This window comes from Solea senegalensis, linkage group LG20 (assembly GCF_019176455.1).
Source record: "Solea senegalensis isolate Sse05_10M linkage group LG20, IFAPA_SoseM_1, whole genome shotgun sequence".
In the NCBI taxonomy this organism is placed as follows: domain Eukaryota; kingdom Metazoa; phylum Chordata; class Actinopteri; order Pleuronectiformes; family Soleidae; genus Solea; species Solea senegalensis.
Genome location: NC_058039.1, coordinates 4,790,179 through 4,807,194, shown reverse-complemented (window position 1 = coordinate 4,807,194; position 17,016 = coordinate 4,790,179). Strand labels below are relative to the sequence as shown.

General features: G+C 41.9%; 1 protein-coding gene across 1 annotated transcript in view; it reads left to right on the top strand.

Moving 5' to 3' along the window:
- LOC122786300 (CUB and sushi domain-containing protein 3-like) overlaps nucleotides 1–17,016 on the top strand; it is a 303,505-nt gene that overhangs the window by 151,565 nt on the left and 134,924 nt on the right. The window contains exon 6 of the mRNA XM_044052500.1: nucleotides 7,494–7,701. Coding sequence (XP_043908435.1) covers nucleotides 7,494–7,701 — 208 coding nt within the window. The remainder of the gene's footprint in view (nucleotides 1–7,493; nucleotides 7,702–17,016) is intronic.

Here is a 17,016-nt window from a genome sequence, read left to right as displayed (position 1 = left end):
TGTATATGTGTGAGTAGCAAAGAGCAGCAACCGATATTAGTAATAGCTATAAACCGAGGAAAAAAGGCAGCACAACAGGTGACTCATACAAACTTTTAAGTGTCTCCTCCAAGTGTAGCGTTACCCTCGTTGTCAAGGTTTGTTGTGGCGGCAGAGATCCAAAGACACAACCGCTGATACCCGAAAACCCAGAGGGGGAAGTGTTTTCTGGTCATGACGAGTTATTGCACCGACAAACGGGGATCGCAAGTTAAGGCACTCGCAGAATTCAATCAGGGCAGATGCGGCTCACACAAACCACGGCTTTAAAAGTAACCACAGCGTTCACATTGTCAAAAAAAACAGCCGCACAATCCTGCGAATCACAAAGCTGGTGTTTGTGACAAGTCTCGGTGTGAAGAAAAATGCAACCCGTTCATGTGCGAGAGCAGCTTTGTGTGTCTCATCCTGATGGGTTTACATTTGGAAAAAGAGAAATGGAAAAGCGAAAAGAATGCCTTTAGCCCCGACGTGTCTGCCGCCGCGGTCCAAGGAAGATGAGGCTGTTTCGTAGGACCAGATGGTGCAAACACTGCTCTCTTGGTGAATCATTTTTCATATGCACCACTAAATCAACTCAAAACTAATTTCACAAACAGCTAGATTAAGTCACACACACACACACACATCACAGGAAGCTCTTATTCTTTTGTTTCACTTAACGGCAGATTGACGAACAGTCAAGTATCCCATTACACACGGCGTAGGAACTAAAACATCACCAAAGGGAACTGGAGGTTCCACTTAGTGTAGGAGTACCTGCAGTGCGTTGTCAAAAAAGGAATGGAGTTAGAAGTATTCTGTCTGCATTCTGTCCTAAAATCGTGTTTATCGTGGCGTGCAGTGAGTGAACAGACTTCAGCTTTGTCTCCTGCCGGCCTTGCACCCTCAAGGAAAAGAGGTGACGTGTTGATGATCTTCTCTTGTCAGCGGGTGCTGTAGCTCGAGTCAGTTCACACACATGTGCATGTCTCTCTGCGATCTACAGTATATGTGATGTGGCATGTGAAAAGAGCATCAACTCAAGGAAGTCCAGACGTGTACAATTTTAGTTGAAGTGAAAGACACGCTGGAAAGAGTTACCTGAAAGTTTGTTGTTGTTGGTTGCTGTAATTCAATACTTGAAAGTTGTGATTTTTTGCTGTTTGCTGTTGTTGTTCAAATTAAACATGTGTGATTGTTCATTTCAATCACACATGGCCTAGGGCACAAAATTAGGTAGAGCCGGCCCTGCCTGTAATATACTATAGCCTGAGACAGACCCAACTACCAGTCGTACCAGTGACTGACGTGAGCGACGGAGAACAGAAGACGAGATGAGAGAAATGTTTGCGATGCATCGCCGTGCTCTTTATGTTCTCTGCTGCAGTGAATCACTTATGATGATTTTTGTCATTGCTGAGGTTATTATTCTTCCAGCAGAAATGATGTAACATTATTTGTATGCCGCGTCTGTCATGCAGTACTGTCAGACCTGAGGGAGGGAGCGTTGTGTGTGTATACAGCAGCACTGCAGGGGCAGACCGTTTTTGTTGCTGCCTCGTCGTGTTTGAAGACGTGATAAGCTTAATCAGCGTTGTGTCCTGTTGAATGTAATGGACATTATTTTTATTTTAAAGGTAGACTTTTATTTTATTTGAATATTTTTTTGTTCGATTTTAGTTTTTCCAGATACAGATTGAGTTAAAAATCTGAAGCAGTCTTTTCCCCATTGGTTCAAAGAAAGTTGTTCGGCCAAAATGGAAAAAGAAATCAGCTGTAACACTGAGTCTGGAGACCGGTGTTGACTTATTATTTAATTAAGGTGGTTGATGTTGGTTTCTTTTCTTGTCTTTTTAGCGTGACCACAGTGATCCCCTCGCTGTAATCAAACATTCACAAACCCCTGCAACGCTCCATTCTTCCGAATGAAACACTGATTGAATGAAAACAAAATTGATGTCTGCAGCTGCTATGGAATCTTTATGAATGTCCAACCGGGCAACCAGGACGTCTCAGACCTGGAGGAAATTAACGTCAAACAAAAAAACAATTGGGAATCAAATACGTGCACAGTTTTCCTCCTCTCTACTCTGTCAATCATCGCAGGTAAACTGAGGTATGAAAGGTGCAGATGGAGTGATGGGGGAGAAAAGGGGGTAGCTATATATTCAGCTTCACAGCATATAGGGGGCAAGAGGTTTATGGATGGGTGGGTGGATGTAGATAAGAGAGCAGAGGGGATGGATGGATACAGCCAGAGGAGACAGAGGAGAGGAGAGGATGATGTAGATGGCCCATAATCCTTAGAGGCTGACAGCACACTGGGCCTTCTGTGATTGAAAGTCTGTCTGTGTTCGTGTGTGTGTGTGTGTGTGTGTGTACACGGATCTGAAAGTGATAGTGATCTGACTATCAAAGTGATGCAGGAAAGAGATGGAGTTATGGGACAGAAGGAAAGGATGAGGAGTAAGAAACAGCAAGTGGAGAGAAAGAGATGAGGCCAGAAAAGCCATTACACATAAAATCAATCAGCTGAGAGAGAGAGAGAGAGGGAGAGGGAGAGAGAGAGGGAGAGAGAGGGAGAGAGAGAGAGAGTTGAATGCTGAGTGTAATTAAGATTTTAAAGAAAGACATAGTGAAACAGGATAAAGAAGGAATCCTCAGATGACTGCGATATTGATGACAGCACAGTGAGAAAAGGGGGGATGAATGGGTGGGAGAGAGGAGGGTGGCAGGATGAGGCTAAGAAGGAGTGATCAAAGCACCCCAGGCCATGAAAGAAAATGGGTGAGGGAGGGTGAGTCGGGCAGAGTTAGGAAGGATGATTGAGGAGGAAGTGGACTTGGGAGCCTGAGAGAGGAGGATGAATGGGGACGAGGGAAGGAAGCATGGAGGGAAGAACGGAGCGATACACAGGAAATGATGAGAGGAAGGTAAAGGGAGAGATTTGATGTTTGAAAGGAAAAAAATACTGTTTATGTAACGGAGGGGGAGAGCAAAGACAGGGGCAACATGAGCCCAACCTTTGTCTTTTCATCACACACACTTTCCCTGTTCTTATGGGTCAGTGCACCGGGGCATGAGCATGTGTTCATCTTCCCTCAGGTTGCAGTCTGAAATAAAAGCAGCGTACAAAGAACAGCTAAACTGTGCGGTCACATTTCAAAGTGCTCACTCGCCTGTAGATTGCCTCATGTTGGCTTCCATGATGAAATCAAATCACAATCAATGATCTCAGAAAGTTTACCTTCTATGCTGCTTTTCTTTTTTCTCTTTCATCTCCGTGTGTAATGCCCGGGGGAAAAATATTATCACGGCTGCCTTTTTTTTTCTACAGAGCCTCTTAGAAAAATCAAAACAAAAGTGATGTTTGATATTTGTCTTTAAAGTTCTCTGAGGCACTCAAAAGTCAAATCAAGGGGCGACGGTAGCTTACGGCCCTGGTATAACCCAACGTGCACCATGCGCATGATGCGAATTGGGCTATTAACACGCACCGGTAGGTGGAGTATTAAGCTCCGCGCTCATCAAGCAGAAAAAAAACATCAAGACGAGAAAAGTGTGATATAAATACAGACAATTTACTATGTATGTGTACTGTAAGAAGGCGTCATATGACAGAAAATAAAAACAATGCAATGAGTTAAACAAAAGTTTTCCATAGTAGCCATATTGTAATCATTTGAATTCTAATTCTAAATGTTGACATAATGATGTATATGTTAGTGCATAGCTCTAAATCATCTTTGTGTCTCTGTAGCTCTCCAGACGCAATCGACTTCACTATGAGTCGTTCTATTTTAATTCAATAATCGATCGCATCAATTTTTGTGTCTCATTTTAAAGCGAAACCCAGTTCAAGCACCTCAGTGCTCCCCGGTTGTCAGGGACAGATTGAATTAAATGCTTCTTGATTTAATGTATCCTCCTATAACCTGAGCAGACTCGTATGTAATGAAATTCTATTCTTTGAGTCAGTTCAAAAGGTTTAGGGTTCCAAAGATAATTCAATGCACTATGAACAGTGACCTGCTTTTTATAGTAACTTTTGTTGTTTTGTTGTTGTTACAGTGACATATTCATTTTAAACTACAGCGGAGGAAGAGAGCGAAGTGACGGGATGAGGCTAATGTGAGGCAGACACGGTGATATTAAACACTGTCACACAGATGTCCTATCATGATTAATGGGGCGGGAGTTGCCAAAATTAACATGTGCAACATGGAAAGCTGACTCGTCCCATGTAAATCCTGATGCACGCACATTTACCAGACGGTAATCAGTCTTGGCTATAGGTACCTGGACTCCTCACCCTCTCCCCATGAGTACGCAGCAAATGTCACTTTTTATTAGAGCAGCTGTTCCTGAAGCGGTCGCTGCACAGCTCTGCCGCTACTGCGATGACATACGACAGAATTTGCGATGATGCTAATTGCATCGTGTGTCGGCCAAATGAACTACATTATTAGGCCAAAGTGACTCATGGCTGAGTTTTTGTCTGGTTTGTGTAGCCACAGAAGTCTGATTTCAGATTTGTGTCACGTCAGTTTGTGCTACTACTGTATGTATCTGATATGTGGCCATGTGACATGAGTGAGAACGGTTCTATCGTAACCCGTGCGTCTTTCGTGCATACGCATGTGCAGAGCGTAGACATCCACAACAGTGGAGGACAGTGCCGTCCTCTTGTGGTTGTGAATTAGTCAAATCTGATCTGAATTGGGAGTGAATGGGATTTGAAGACTATGGCTGCTAATCTGAATAGTTACATAATCGTCAGTGTGGCTTTCATGTCTTTCTATATTCACAATCACGTTCAATTTCTCTTATGTTAATATAATGACTTTTATGCATGACATCATAATGTCACATTCACCAAAAGCCATTCCTCTTTTTTTATTTCACAAGTTACGTTCCCTTCTTTAATGGGACCTACATTCCAGTGCACCTTAAGCCCTTAAGCCCTCTGCACCTGTCTGTCATCTGTCACGGGCATGTTGATAGGCTGGAGGGTGGTAAGAGGTGTGAATGAGAGTAAGTGTGTGTGTGCGTGCATGTGCTGTATGTCCGCCAGTGCTCGCAGACGTCATGTTGTCATGATGTGACTGCTGGCATCCTGCAAGCTAGTCTGTCTCCCACAGTGTAGGGACACACACACACACACACACACACACACACACACACACACACGCACACACACACACACACAGCTGCAAATGTGATGGTGGGGTCTCACTGGGTTTTGGTTCGAGGTGTTGAGTCATTTACCCAAATCTTCCCAACTGTCGAGCTGCTGAGTGACTGACTGTCTGTCTGTCTGGATAAACAAATGGTCTGTCTCCGAGTGTCATCCTCGTCTATCTGTCTGTCTGTCTGTCTGTCTGTCTGTCTTTCCGTCCGCCAGACTGTGTCCACCTGTGTCAGCCGGCTGTTAGCGATGAATGAATTATAAATGAATAAGTAACACATTCCGTTTCAGCACTTATACTTTGGGACAATGCATGCTATTATTTCCACTCCACACATTTTTGAATAGCAGCTTACGCTGACGCACTTTGACACAAGCCGCAGTTTTAATGAGACAGCGGCAACTGAAAGGCATGCTTTGTTCCCAACTTCTCACTCCCTCAGTCGATCTTGAAGTTCATCGGACAGCCTTTGTTTTCTGCTTCATGCTGTTGTTTTCTTACGATCTGATGCACTTTGTTTCAACCCCTTGTCTGTTGTGTGTTTTTGTTTCACTCTTCTTCAGTTTGTCTATTTATGTTACCCTGAAAGTCTTCATGTATTTCCTGTCTCGACTCAGTGCACTGTGTTCCGTCCAATTTCTATAATATGTTTCTATTCATTTCTATTAGTTATTGTCTGTTGCTCCGTGTGAGTCTTGGACCACAGTCATTCTCTTTACCCTCCTGTGGGAGGAGTTTGGCTTGGTGCCCACTTTATCTGTCATCTGTACATGCAGGCCCCAGGGCCCCGCTGCCAGGACGAGCCTGAAGGATGTGCATGTATACCTGACAGTGCCTGTCTGCACTCTTATAAAGGATGTGTCTTTTCCTGCTTATCAGTGAGCGCAGTTTAGGAGAGCACACATCTCATGGTTCTCTGTCTTCACTAAATGCCGATGATATCATCGTGATGTGTGCTGTGGAGTAATATAGATTGTGTGCCATCCCAAATTGTACTCACTGGTGTGAAGGGAAAATGCATGTCTGCTGTAAGAGTGTGTTACATACAGTATTGCCTCTTTTATGTATAACTATAAATTATACAAATATAATTTATACCTTGTTTACAGTTGGACTTGTACGCTCTAAGAAAAAAGGTATATCATTGAATCTTTTATCACTGGGGCAGTGGATTTTTTTTTAACTGGGCTTGATTTTCTTTGAAGAGGAAGCGTTTCATAATGCTCAGTCAAACTGGCCTTTTCTTCTTGTTCAAAGAAAAAATGGAATAAAGCCACGGTCCACTTTGATATTGTGCCAAACAATCAATGTCCCAGTGACACAACAAGGTCCAATGTAGTATGTTTTTTTTTCTCAGTGAGTGTAACTGTATAAATTATATGTGTATAATTTATGCCGTGTGCACAGCGCAATCCATGTGTCTTTATCTGTTATACAGCAATCAGCACGACTACCAATTATCAACCCTACTATCCATCAGATGTGATCATCAATTTGAGAAAATCAGGCAAATCAATCATCGCATCTTGGTTTACGTGCTCGGAAACTCAATGAGGATTTAAAAACGAGAGACCAAAACCAGTAAACCAGCCGATTGGGAGTCAGATCTTAAATTTCCTTGGTGGTGATTGGAGGAGACGAGAGCGGAGCTCTGTGATTGGAGAGAAAGGAGAGAGGACAGTAGCTCTGAGTGTGACAGGAACTGCAGCCTAATCCTTAAACCCCGCCCCTGATTCTAACTGGTGAAAAACACAGCTCCACAATCTGCTGGCCCAATTAAGTCATTGATTTAAATGTATGATAACGAGTGTAAAATAACTATTTACACATTAGAGTGTGTATTCCTTTTTTTTTTTTAATATCTACTTCATAACTGAAGTGTGATGTAAGAGCTCCATATTTTCATCCATCTCTAACAATCAAGCCACAAAGTAACTCTCAGAGTTGAGAGCAGAGTGAATACACTAAAATAATGTTAATCAAGAGCAGTCGCCTCAAAGAGAGCGAGGCTGGGATTTGGGCTGGCCGACCTGAAATCAACTTGGCCGAGAAATGCTAGATTGTTTGATAATTAGACCTTAGTTGCTAATTTGGACAGTAAAATTACTGCAGAGACATTTTTAATTGACCCGCCCCATCCTGTAAAGCTGGCAAAACCAAAAGTATTTATCCCCAAAAGCAAGAAATTTAAGTTAAAAAAAGAAAAAAAGAAGTCCGCCCCCTCAGTCCCTCCTCCTCTCCCTAACCCAGGTTTTCTATTTGTCACTCTGATTTGATTGACAGCTGAGGACACATGTGGGGGCACTGTGAGGGGCGGCAGTGGGGTGGTGACCAGTCCCGGTTACCCCGGCAACTATAATAACCAGGCCGACTGTACTTGGATCCTATTGGCCGAACCTGGAGACACCATCTCTGTCATCTTTACAGACTTCCAGACAGAGGAGAAGTACGACTTCCTGGAAGTGGAGGGATCCGAACCACCAACCATATGGTGAGTGACTTTCTAAACTTATTTATTCATGTGCGTCTGTCCCGGTTGGTATTTTGGTGAGAAATGTGGTAATGTGATGGTGCCAGAGACGTCTGTTTATCATTTCCATTCTGTATGATTCAGTATTTTATGTTTCACATCCATGTCTGAATGGCAATGCCGGTATGAGTCACAGTTCAGCATTGAATTGCAGAGGCACACGGGACACAGAGTCAGGTGTAAGTGGCTGGATTGTGACAAAGAAAAACATGTTTATCCAGGAACATAATTTACAGGTGGCTCATAAGTCATAGCTCTTGTGATCTGATTTAAAATGTTGTAATAGTCACTATTTCACCGCACAGAAAACAATGTGTGTATCAGTATAATGGATGCAGTGTAGAGCCCTAATGTACTTGTTTGTGGCATATGTGATGCGGTCCTGATCCATACCCTTAACAAAAAATAACCGTCGACGTTGTTTTGAGATAGCGCCGTCAAGATGTTGCTGAATTTATGATACAGTTTAACCACACTTGGCGGAAGGTGATAAAAAAAAGTTGGAGGAGATGATAAAAACAAGCTAAAACTCCACTAAAAAAGTGGTGATAAAAAAAACATCAACACAGATATAAAGTATACTTTTTCTGTTTTTAAATTATGTGTCACGTGTGTTTCATGACATTTTTACATGGACTCTTATTTCCTAAAGGGACAAATTGTGAGCCTTCATCACATAATCATTGCAATGTAACGAGCGGTGTGTTTTTAGTTGATGTTGGGACACTGTTTTGTCCATCGCTAGCCCATCATTTGACTTTTAATGGCTCTCCACGGTTCCTGTTATTCGTCACGTGTTTCAGATCATTCCCTCATAATAACATTTCATAACTCTGCCTGTTTATTGACTGGTGGGGAAATTAGAGTATTGATCAGCAACAGCTGCTGCTGTAACCCTGAATGTGAATCTCATCACGCTCAGGGTTATTACTGTTTGTGCATGTGTAAGTATTTGATGGAAATAATGGAGAGAGGGTTAGTGTTTCTATTCATGTGCACACCATCCTGTTCATGCACTCATTTGAACTCATGTGCATGATAATTAATGTACAGTGAATGGATTTTTACAAACAACATGTGTGAGTAGGGATGGGTATGGATATTTATTTGATTATTTGTTTGATTATAAAAAGTCGATCAGTTAAGGTGACTGTTTGTGAGGATATTAAAAAGGCAGGGTGTTTATCAACACTCATATGTCAGGTTTTTGCCACTCACCCACTGAAAATGTGGTTGTGTGAAAGTCCCTGGCCAAAATATTGATGCATCTATAAATACAGCACTGGTATATTAAGTTGTATATTAAGTATTAATCATCAGTAATATATGTCATTTTGTTTCCTACATGTGGTGTTCCACGTTAAAGAATCCCCGCCACACACTCCGCATAAAATCTAGGATGAACACAAACACAAGACACGAACAGAGGCACTTTTGTGTTTTTCAACGTTTCCTATTTGTAACAAATTAATGGCCATTACGATCATTTTTGTCAAGCTTTTACTTTGAACCGTGGGCACACATAAAACTTTACTGCTGCAAAGAATTACCTTCTTAGGAGTATTTATGACCAGTATATAATGCTTGGATTCTGGCCTTTAGGGGACAATATGGTGGTGATTGGTAGTGTGTGATTTAGGCTCACTGGCATCATGACTCGTGTCAAGTTATTCACTTGCTGAATTGACTGCCCTGTGCTATAAAACATGTTGTGTTCATGTTTCCCCACAACAAGGTGCCTTTTTTTCTTTTTCTTTTTGCAACTGGCCTGATAATAAGTTATGGATTTTGCTAAAAGGTGAGCATTATGATGCAGAGCATGGGTTTAAAAACGTTGTAACGCTGCAACGTTGTCAATAACTGAGTTGTTGTGCTGACCATGTTTAAAGTCACTTTCTGTGACTCTCTGCACAATTCAGATCAGAGTTGACACAATTAGTATTTAATGTTAAAGTAAAGACATTCCAACAAAACCATACCTGACATACACACATTTATAAACGGTCGTTATCCACGTGATTAAGCACTTCAAGTTCACATTTGTTTCCCCTTTTCACGTGGCACACACAATTAGAGTTAAGTAAAACTAAGACACTTCATTAAAATAAGTGACTTTAATGGCTTCTCACCTGGGTGGATAAGCGTGTCTTCATCCAGTTTCAAAAAAGGCTTGAAATGACTTGATTAAGGCGGCGAAATAGGCACAACAACTCTGCAAGCCTTGCTGTGAGTGTGCTACATGGCAAGCTCCAGTGCTCCTGACAAAACATGAGCACACAAAACTATTCATCCTGTCATAATAGCAACGAGATGGAGAACCTAACATGGTGATACATGCTTCACAGTGTGAAATAGAATAGTTTATTTAGGGGTCAGGACTTGGCATTAGCGGCTTGATCCCATTTACGTTGTCATAATTGATATAGGTGGGCTGTTGGTGTTGTAATGGTCTCGATAATGTCTTCATATGATCCAGACTGCCCTTCAACACCTAAGTACCAATTTAACTTTGTTTGGTGTTCCAGACATTACCCAGGTAATGTTGCCTTGCTGGAACATCCCTCATGGCTGTTGGACTCTATACTCGGAGCACAAAGGTGCTTTATCTGAAACCAGGTGTCATCCATATAGGACTCGAGGCAGACAGTGATCTGTGTTTACTCCTGTGACCTACACGTCATCATTCCCTGAGAACTACACAGCAGCTCTGCAATTTGAATAAATATGTACATTTCTATCAAATATAGTGGTTAGCACTCTTGCCTTTGCGGCAAGAAGACCCGGGTGGTTCACGACCCGGTCATGTACGTGGGTTTTCTCTAGGTTCTCTAGTTTCCTTCCACAGTCCAAAGACATGCAGATTTGGGGATTAGGCAAATTGGACACTCTAAATTGACTGTAGGTGTGAGTGTAAGAGTGAATGCTTGTTTGTCCCTATGTGTGGCCCTGTGATGGACGGGTGACCTGTCCAAGGTGTACCCCGCCTATCGCCCTAAGTCAGCTGAGATTGGCACAGTGTAGAATATGATGGCACCCCACCTTGATGAAACACCTAGACAAGCCATGATGTATTGTCTATTTAATCCTAAATGGTTTCAGGATTTACAAAATGGAACATCATGCTGGAGTTAAGATGTGAAACTAGTGATAGAGATATAAAGTCCTCAGTCACTCCATCCATCCATCTTCTACCTCTTTATCCTCCACATGAGGGTCACAGCAAAAGGTGGGGTACACCCTGGACAGGTTGCCAGTCCATCACAGGGCCACACAGAAACAACACCCATCCACACTCACACCTACAGTCTATTTAGAGTGTTCAAGCTTCATGTTTTAGGACTGTGGGAGGAAACTGAACCTGGAGAAAACCCCACACGCACACATGGTGAGAACATGCAAACTCCAAATACCCCAATGTCCATTCAAGATAATAGAGATTTCAGGCTTACCCCCGTTGGCTTCCCTTTCCAGACCCATAATAATGTCTGGTTTTTATATACAGGACAGTTTATATACAGTGTATATGATGATGTACTTTTTAGTACTGGAAATCATTATGGTAATAGAATGCATCAAGGTTATTTACGGCTGGATGGGTAGAATGTATGCTCAAAGTGCTTGACTTCTCCGTTTAGACGTTCATGCAGCGTAATGCACAGTATAGTTGGAGTGAGAGCTGAGGCAGCATATGGGGAGTTTAACATGCATTAGTCATGTTTGACATTAATTAAAGTAATGACAGGCACGTGCTGTTATACTCTGCCAAATGCTGTGTTCTACTTTCATTTTTCAACCCACTGAGCATCTTTTCAGATAAAATAGGAGCACAACATCACTTGAATCTCATTAACTTGTGTTCTTAAATGTATGGATAACTGAGTCCTGTGTCCGTCTGCCGTTTAATGGTCTACGTGAGTATTCAGCTCAAGATGGAGCAGAAATTGGTTGCAAATCGATTGAGTGACTTGCTAATTAGGTGTAATGCAAATAACAGACACCAAACACTGAGTGACACGAGTCTCTGTGTGTATGTGTCCTCTCTGTGTTTTTGTTGCATTAAAGTCAATTAATTCATCATTAGGTGTGCATGTTTGAAATCTCTGTCTCCCTGTTTCTTTATCTACTCCATGTACAGAGACTTGATCTGTCCTCTTTGTCCTCATAAAAAAGAGACCGGAAATAAGTCCCTCTGTAAACAATGATGTTTCCAGCCCTCTTTTCTGTAAACAACCTTGAGTTATCGCTCTCATCAGGTGATGATTATGGAAAAAAAGAGACACACATTGAAATGACATTAAAGAGGTCGAGCAGCACGAGTCATATCAGCAATGCCAGCGACACAACCTCACTATGGTATTGGATTAACAGTTTTGCAATGGTGTCAATCTTGTTACCAAATATACCAGGGAGGAGCGTGAAGCACTTTTTTTGTTTGTTTTTTTGTTTTAGCACATTCTACTCTGTAATGGGGCATCCTTTTGAGATGATTGTCACAACAGAGTGACCCCACTGTGAACTCCATTAGCACTTTTAGCACTCCTCAGACGGGAAACCAGGCTCAGCTGTTTGTGTTTGAACTGGCAAGAATAGGATTTCAGATGTTTTTCCTTTGCAAATAGTGTTTCCCCAAAGCATATTTGAAGTTCCGTCTTGAGAAAGCCCTATAGATGGACAGTAATAGTCAACACGCGTTAATGCCCCTCTCTTCGGGAACACGTCCAGCAAAGATTAAAGCGTACTTTCCTAAAGTGCACAGGTTAAGGATTATCACTGTTGCTGTTTTTGTTACTTTGAAACAATTATGCACACTTCATTAGCATTTTAAGTGTTTTTCAGTGGTCGGATGTCACCTTTAATGCATTTATGTGTTTTCCACATTATAAATATTTAATGTTTTTTTTTGTTTTTTTTTTTACGGGAACAACCAGGGGCAGAGGACTGATAAATATTCACACAATTACCTGAGAATTTAAGAATGTATTAGAAGATGTTTTTGCTAATGGGAGTGCCCCCAAGAAATCCCAAGACTCATGACATAATTTCCAAATGGCAGTTTTTATAAAAGTCTTCATAAATACATCCCGAGAACTTATTATCGACATAATATGAAATCATAATATGCTGTCTAGGTGAATATTTTCCCACTTTAATTTAGCAGAAATTTGCATTTAACACTCACCTATTAGAAAAATACTCATCTTCCAAATGGCTTCACTAGCAACTCTGTTTATTCCTGTGCAAATAGTTGCAAAACAAACTGATTGACTCGCACAGGCAGGGCGACATTCAGGATACTCAACGCCTGATCATTAAAAAATACTTCACAGTTGACACTGCACCATCTGACGCCCCCAGAACGCTGTTCACGCACTGAGATATAACTTAGTCGGATAAACATTTGTCCAGAAACTCAGTGGACAGAAATACGACCGTTTCAGGATGGACATTTTGTCTTTTGTAGAGTACTGTTTGTGAAACTAGATTATACTGCCTCATTCTGTAACAATATACCAATTATCATTAGCAATTATAAGGAAGATGCTTAATTGCTTTTTTTTCAAGCAATCAGCAGCGAAAGCGAAGGGCTGAACATGCAAGTTATTGCATGAATCTTTAACTTGTTTATCAGTTTGATAGCAGCAGTCTCACCTGCATATATAGCGTATATCCCACATCCATGTTTTCCCTCTCACACACACACACACACACATATTAAGAAACTTAATCCATCTCACATAGACACTTGTGACTAATCAGTATGCAGTAAAATGAGCTTGTGCCTATGAGAGTAGTATATGGCTGTGTTCTAAGTGTCTGTGATCCTCGCAGAATGCCAGACACACATCGCTATGTGCTCCCACACAAACACACACAGCACTTTTATATTTGTGTTGTTTCAAAAATCAGTTGCCCTTGAAACCAAGTAGAGCATCTTAAATAGAATGATCTCCCCCTATCTTTGTCTCACCGTCTCCTTCGTACTGCCTGTCTCTGCCCCTGTCTCTCCGCTCTTTATCCAAAACACCTCCTCCTGTTTCTCTGTATCCGTACATGATTCCAAGAATTATCATAATGTTAAGTGCTCTTACTAGTTGTGCACCTGCCTGACAGCTTGTCATCAAATTCAGTATAATGGTGGACCGGACTATTCATAGTTTGTAATTTACAAGTCACCATCTTGTCTGGGATGACAAAAAATGTGTTTTGTCAGGTTTGAGTTGGAGTTGAAGCCTTGTCTTCAATTGCCTGGAGACATGTCACTGTAGGCAAGTTGATTTAGGAGCCAGTTCATTTAACCCAGGCGATTTTTACATACTCTACATATATTGGACAATATGCACTAAATGTATTCTCTAACTCAGACACAGTATGCATACGGTACACTGTGAAACATCTAAGCCACCCGCAAGTCACAACATACATTGTCCCTAAGACTTATAAAAGTTTACAGTCATATCAGTGAATGCTGTGTATGTCCAACACTGAGCCGGGGGAACACAACAGCATCTGTTTGTAGTAATAACTTGGCCCTCCTCCCTCTCTCCCTCGTCTTACTCCTCTATAACAGTAAAGAGAAACCTGTGATCAGCACCAACATTTCATCATCACATCTGGTACAGCGCAACACAAAAACATGCCCACTTAACAAAATAGTTGCAATTGATAAACCAGAGAATCTCAACAGTGCATAATGTACTTGGCAAACGCTCGTAAATAAATCTGTCATCCAAAGTTGTTTTGAGGGAAAGCTTTGATTTACTATGAGCAAACACACCATGGGATAGTCACTGAGTAAAGTCCGTCCAACTAAGACATATTAAATAAACATCTGTATATAAAAAGCTAGCTTTTCTGAGGACTTTAGACGAATGATTGTCATCCTTCATCAGTCTCACCCACAAATATGTGTAAAAACCTGAGGAAAGACTCAAATGCAGGACGCCACACGTAAAGGGTAGAGGCAAAATTCCATTTACTCAGTCCGAGAAAGGGGTCGATCAAAATGGCAAAAGTATCAAAACAAGCGCCAAAAAAAACAGAGAAGGTCATACTGTAAACAAGAAAAAAACAAGCTAAATGTTAGAACGCTTACTGGATCCAGGCGAGATGAACTGGCCAAAAGTAAAAGGTGCACAGCGGCTAAATACAGATGAAGAGACACCTGCACATAGCTGACACCATCAAAGAGTAACTAAACCCCTAAACCACTTGTTTCAGGTTAAAACTAGTGTATATGGTTATCTAGTAATATGATTCAGTGATCCAATACTTGGTGCCATTACATTGAAATTTTCGTATTAGCTGTCTCTTCCCGGCCAGCTAATACTGGAACAGCTTTTGTCACTGACCCGGTTCTCCGTCACTGACCGTCCTCCTCTAGCCACGCCCCCAATATGGGGGGGGGATTCTATTCCTGGCATGAGCGGGAGAGGAGGTAGGAAAATAAAACGTCCAGTTTTACTTTTCAGACACCACTTTTCTGCATCACAGAAAGAGTCCTCGCGAGCTCAACGTGCTCCTGTTTATTCAGTCAGTAGAAATACTGCTCCGTTGGTTGTGTTTATAACATTTACAGTGTATTTCCGTGCGAGAAGAACCCCAAAAACACCTAGTCTCGCGACTCTAGCTGTGTGGAAGCAGGCAGACGTGAGACACAAGCAGTAATACTTTTTTCTGATTGGCTGATAGGTCGCTAATTCAAGACAGCTGTATGAATGAGGAACCAAAAATAAAAGGATCAAAATAAAATGATGAATAATGCTAACAAACATCCTAAATTTGTATAATCTCTATAGCAGTCACAACATAATCGTTAGCATTGCCTTACACAACAACACACAATTCTCCGACATGGATGGTGAAAGTCCTCATTTGCTTGAGAAATATGAAAAGACTAGTGTGAAAAGGGACACAAAAGTCTTTAAGCGTGTGTGTGTGTGTGTGTGTGTGTGCCAGGAGAACGAGTACGTGATGTTATGCTTGTAGAGTGCTAATCAATGCTGCTGGCAGAGAGGATGCTGGGATAGCAGCACCATCCCGAATAGGAAATGGAGCAGTGACCTTGAACACAAACACTGTTTTTCACACACACTCAGCAAACAAGCACACATATCAGATGATTTCAAATATGTTTAGAAAGATGCCGGGGAAACACAAACAGGGGAGGCAAAATGAGGCTGGTACCAAACCCCTAACTCCACATCCTAATTTGTTTCATAGTTTCATATACATATTTCATATGCAGTCGGAGTTACTGGTAGTATAATAGCATTTTAGTGGGTCAGGAGAACACATTTTTAATAGCAGCAGTGGATCAGTGGTGGGTATAGTTACTTTGGAAAGTTACTCTGGAGAATCTATTATCAAACACACATTAATGTGCCAAACAACTTTCCTTGTGAGCTGGTAAACAAGCCCATGACATACACTGGCTCTGTTTATAAAATTGGGGCTTATAGGGTGAATTAGTGACCTTCACAATGTTTCTCTGTGGTGCATCAATTTTTAAATCCAATTTCTGGTGACCATAAGAATAATTAAGGTCAACAAGGGTATTATCGCAGCATGTTTATGAAGCAAATTTAACACAATATTAATCCACACCTTGATATCCATTGAAAAAATGAGAAGGTCAGTGGTTTTAATTTCCAGTCAGCCCTGCACTCTTATCACCTGTACCAACTGTAGGTGTACAGCACATGTTTCTCTGTGCTTTTTCCTGCTACTCTGGGTTCCTCACTTAGTCCAAAGACATGCAGAGTGGGGATTAGTTTAAAGGCTCTGATTTACTTCCGCGCACCACTGAAGAACCTGAAACATCAGCCCAGATTTTGGAATTGTGCGCAAAGAGCGTGGACAGCACATTCGCGAACTGAATTTCCACCCCACCAGTTGGTGGCGTAGTAGTCACCATGGATAGTCGTCCAAACCTCGACCTAGCGACCCTCAAACTGGCTGACACCCCGACTCCCCTGCCCGACCGACCTTTCAGCTGTGAAGTGCTCGAACCAGAACCCTATTCCCTGCATCCATGCTTGTACCGCCACCCTATGGTGAAGGGGGATACTACAGGACCCTGACGTGGGAGTATACCAGGGTCTGCGCAATGTGACGCGCACTTCGTCACGTGTGCGGAAGTATACCAGGGTCTTAAGTGGACACTCTAATGTGACCAGAGGTGTGAGTGTGAGAGTGGGTGGTTGTTTGTGTGTCCCTGTGATGGACTAGTGACCTGTCCAGGGTGTACCCCCTCCCCATGTAAACTGGGATTGGCTC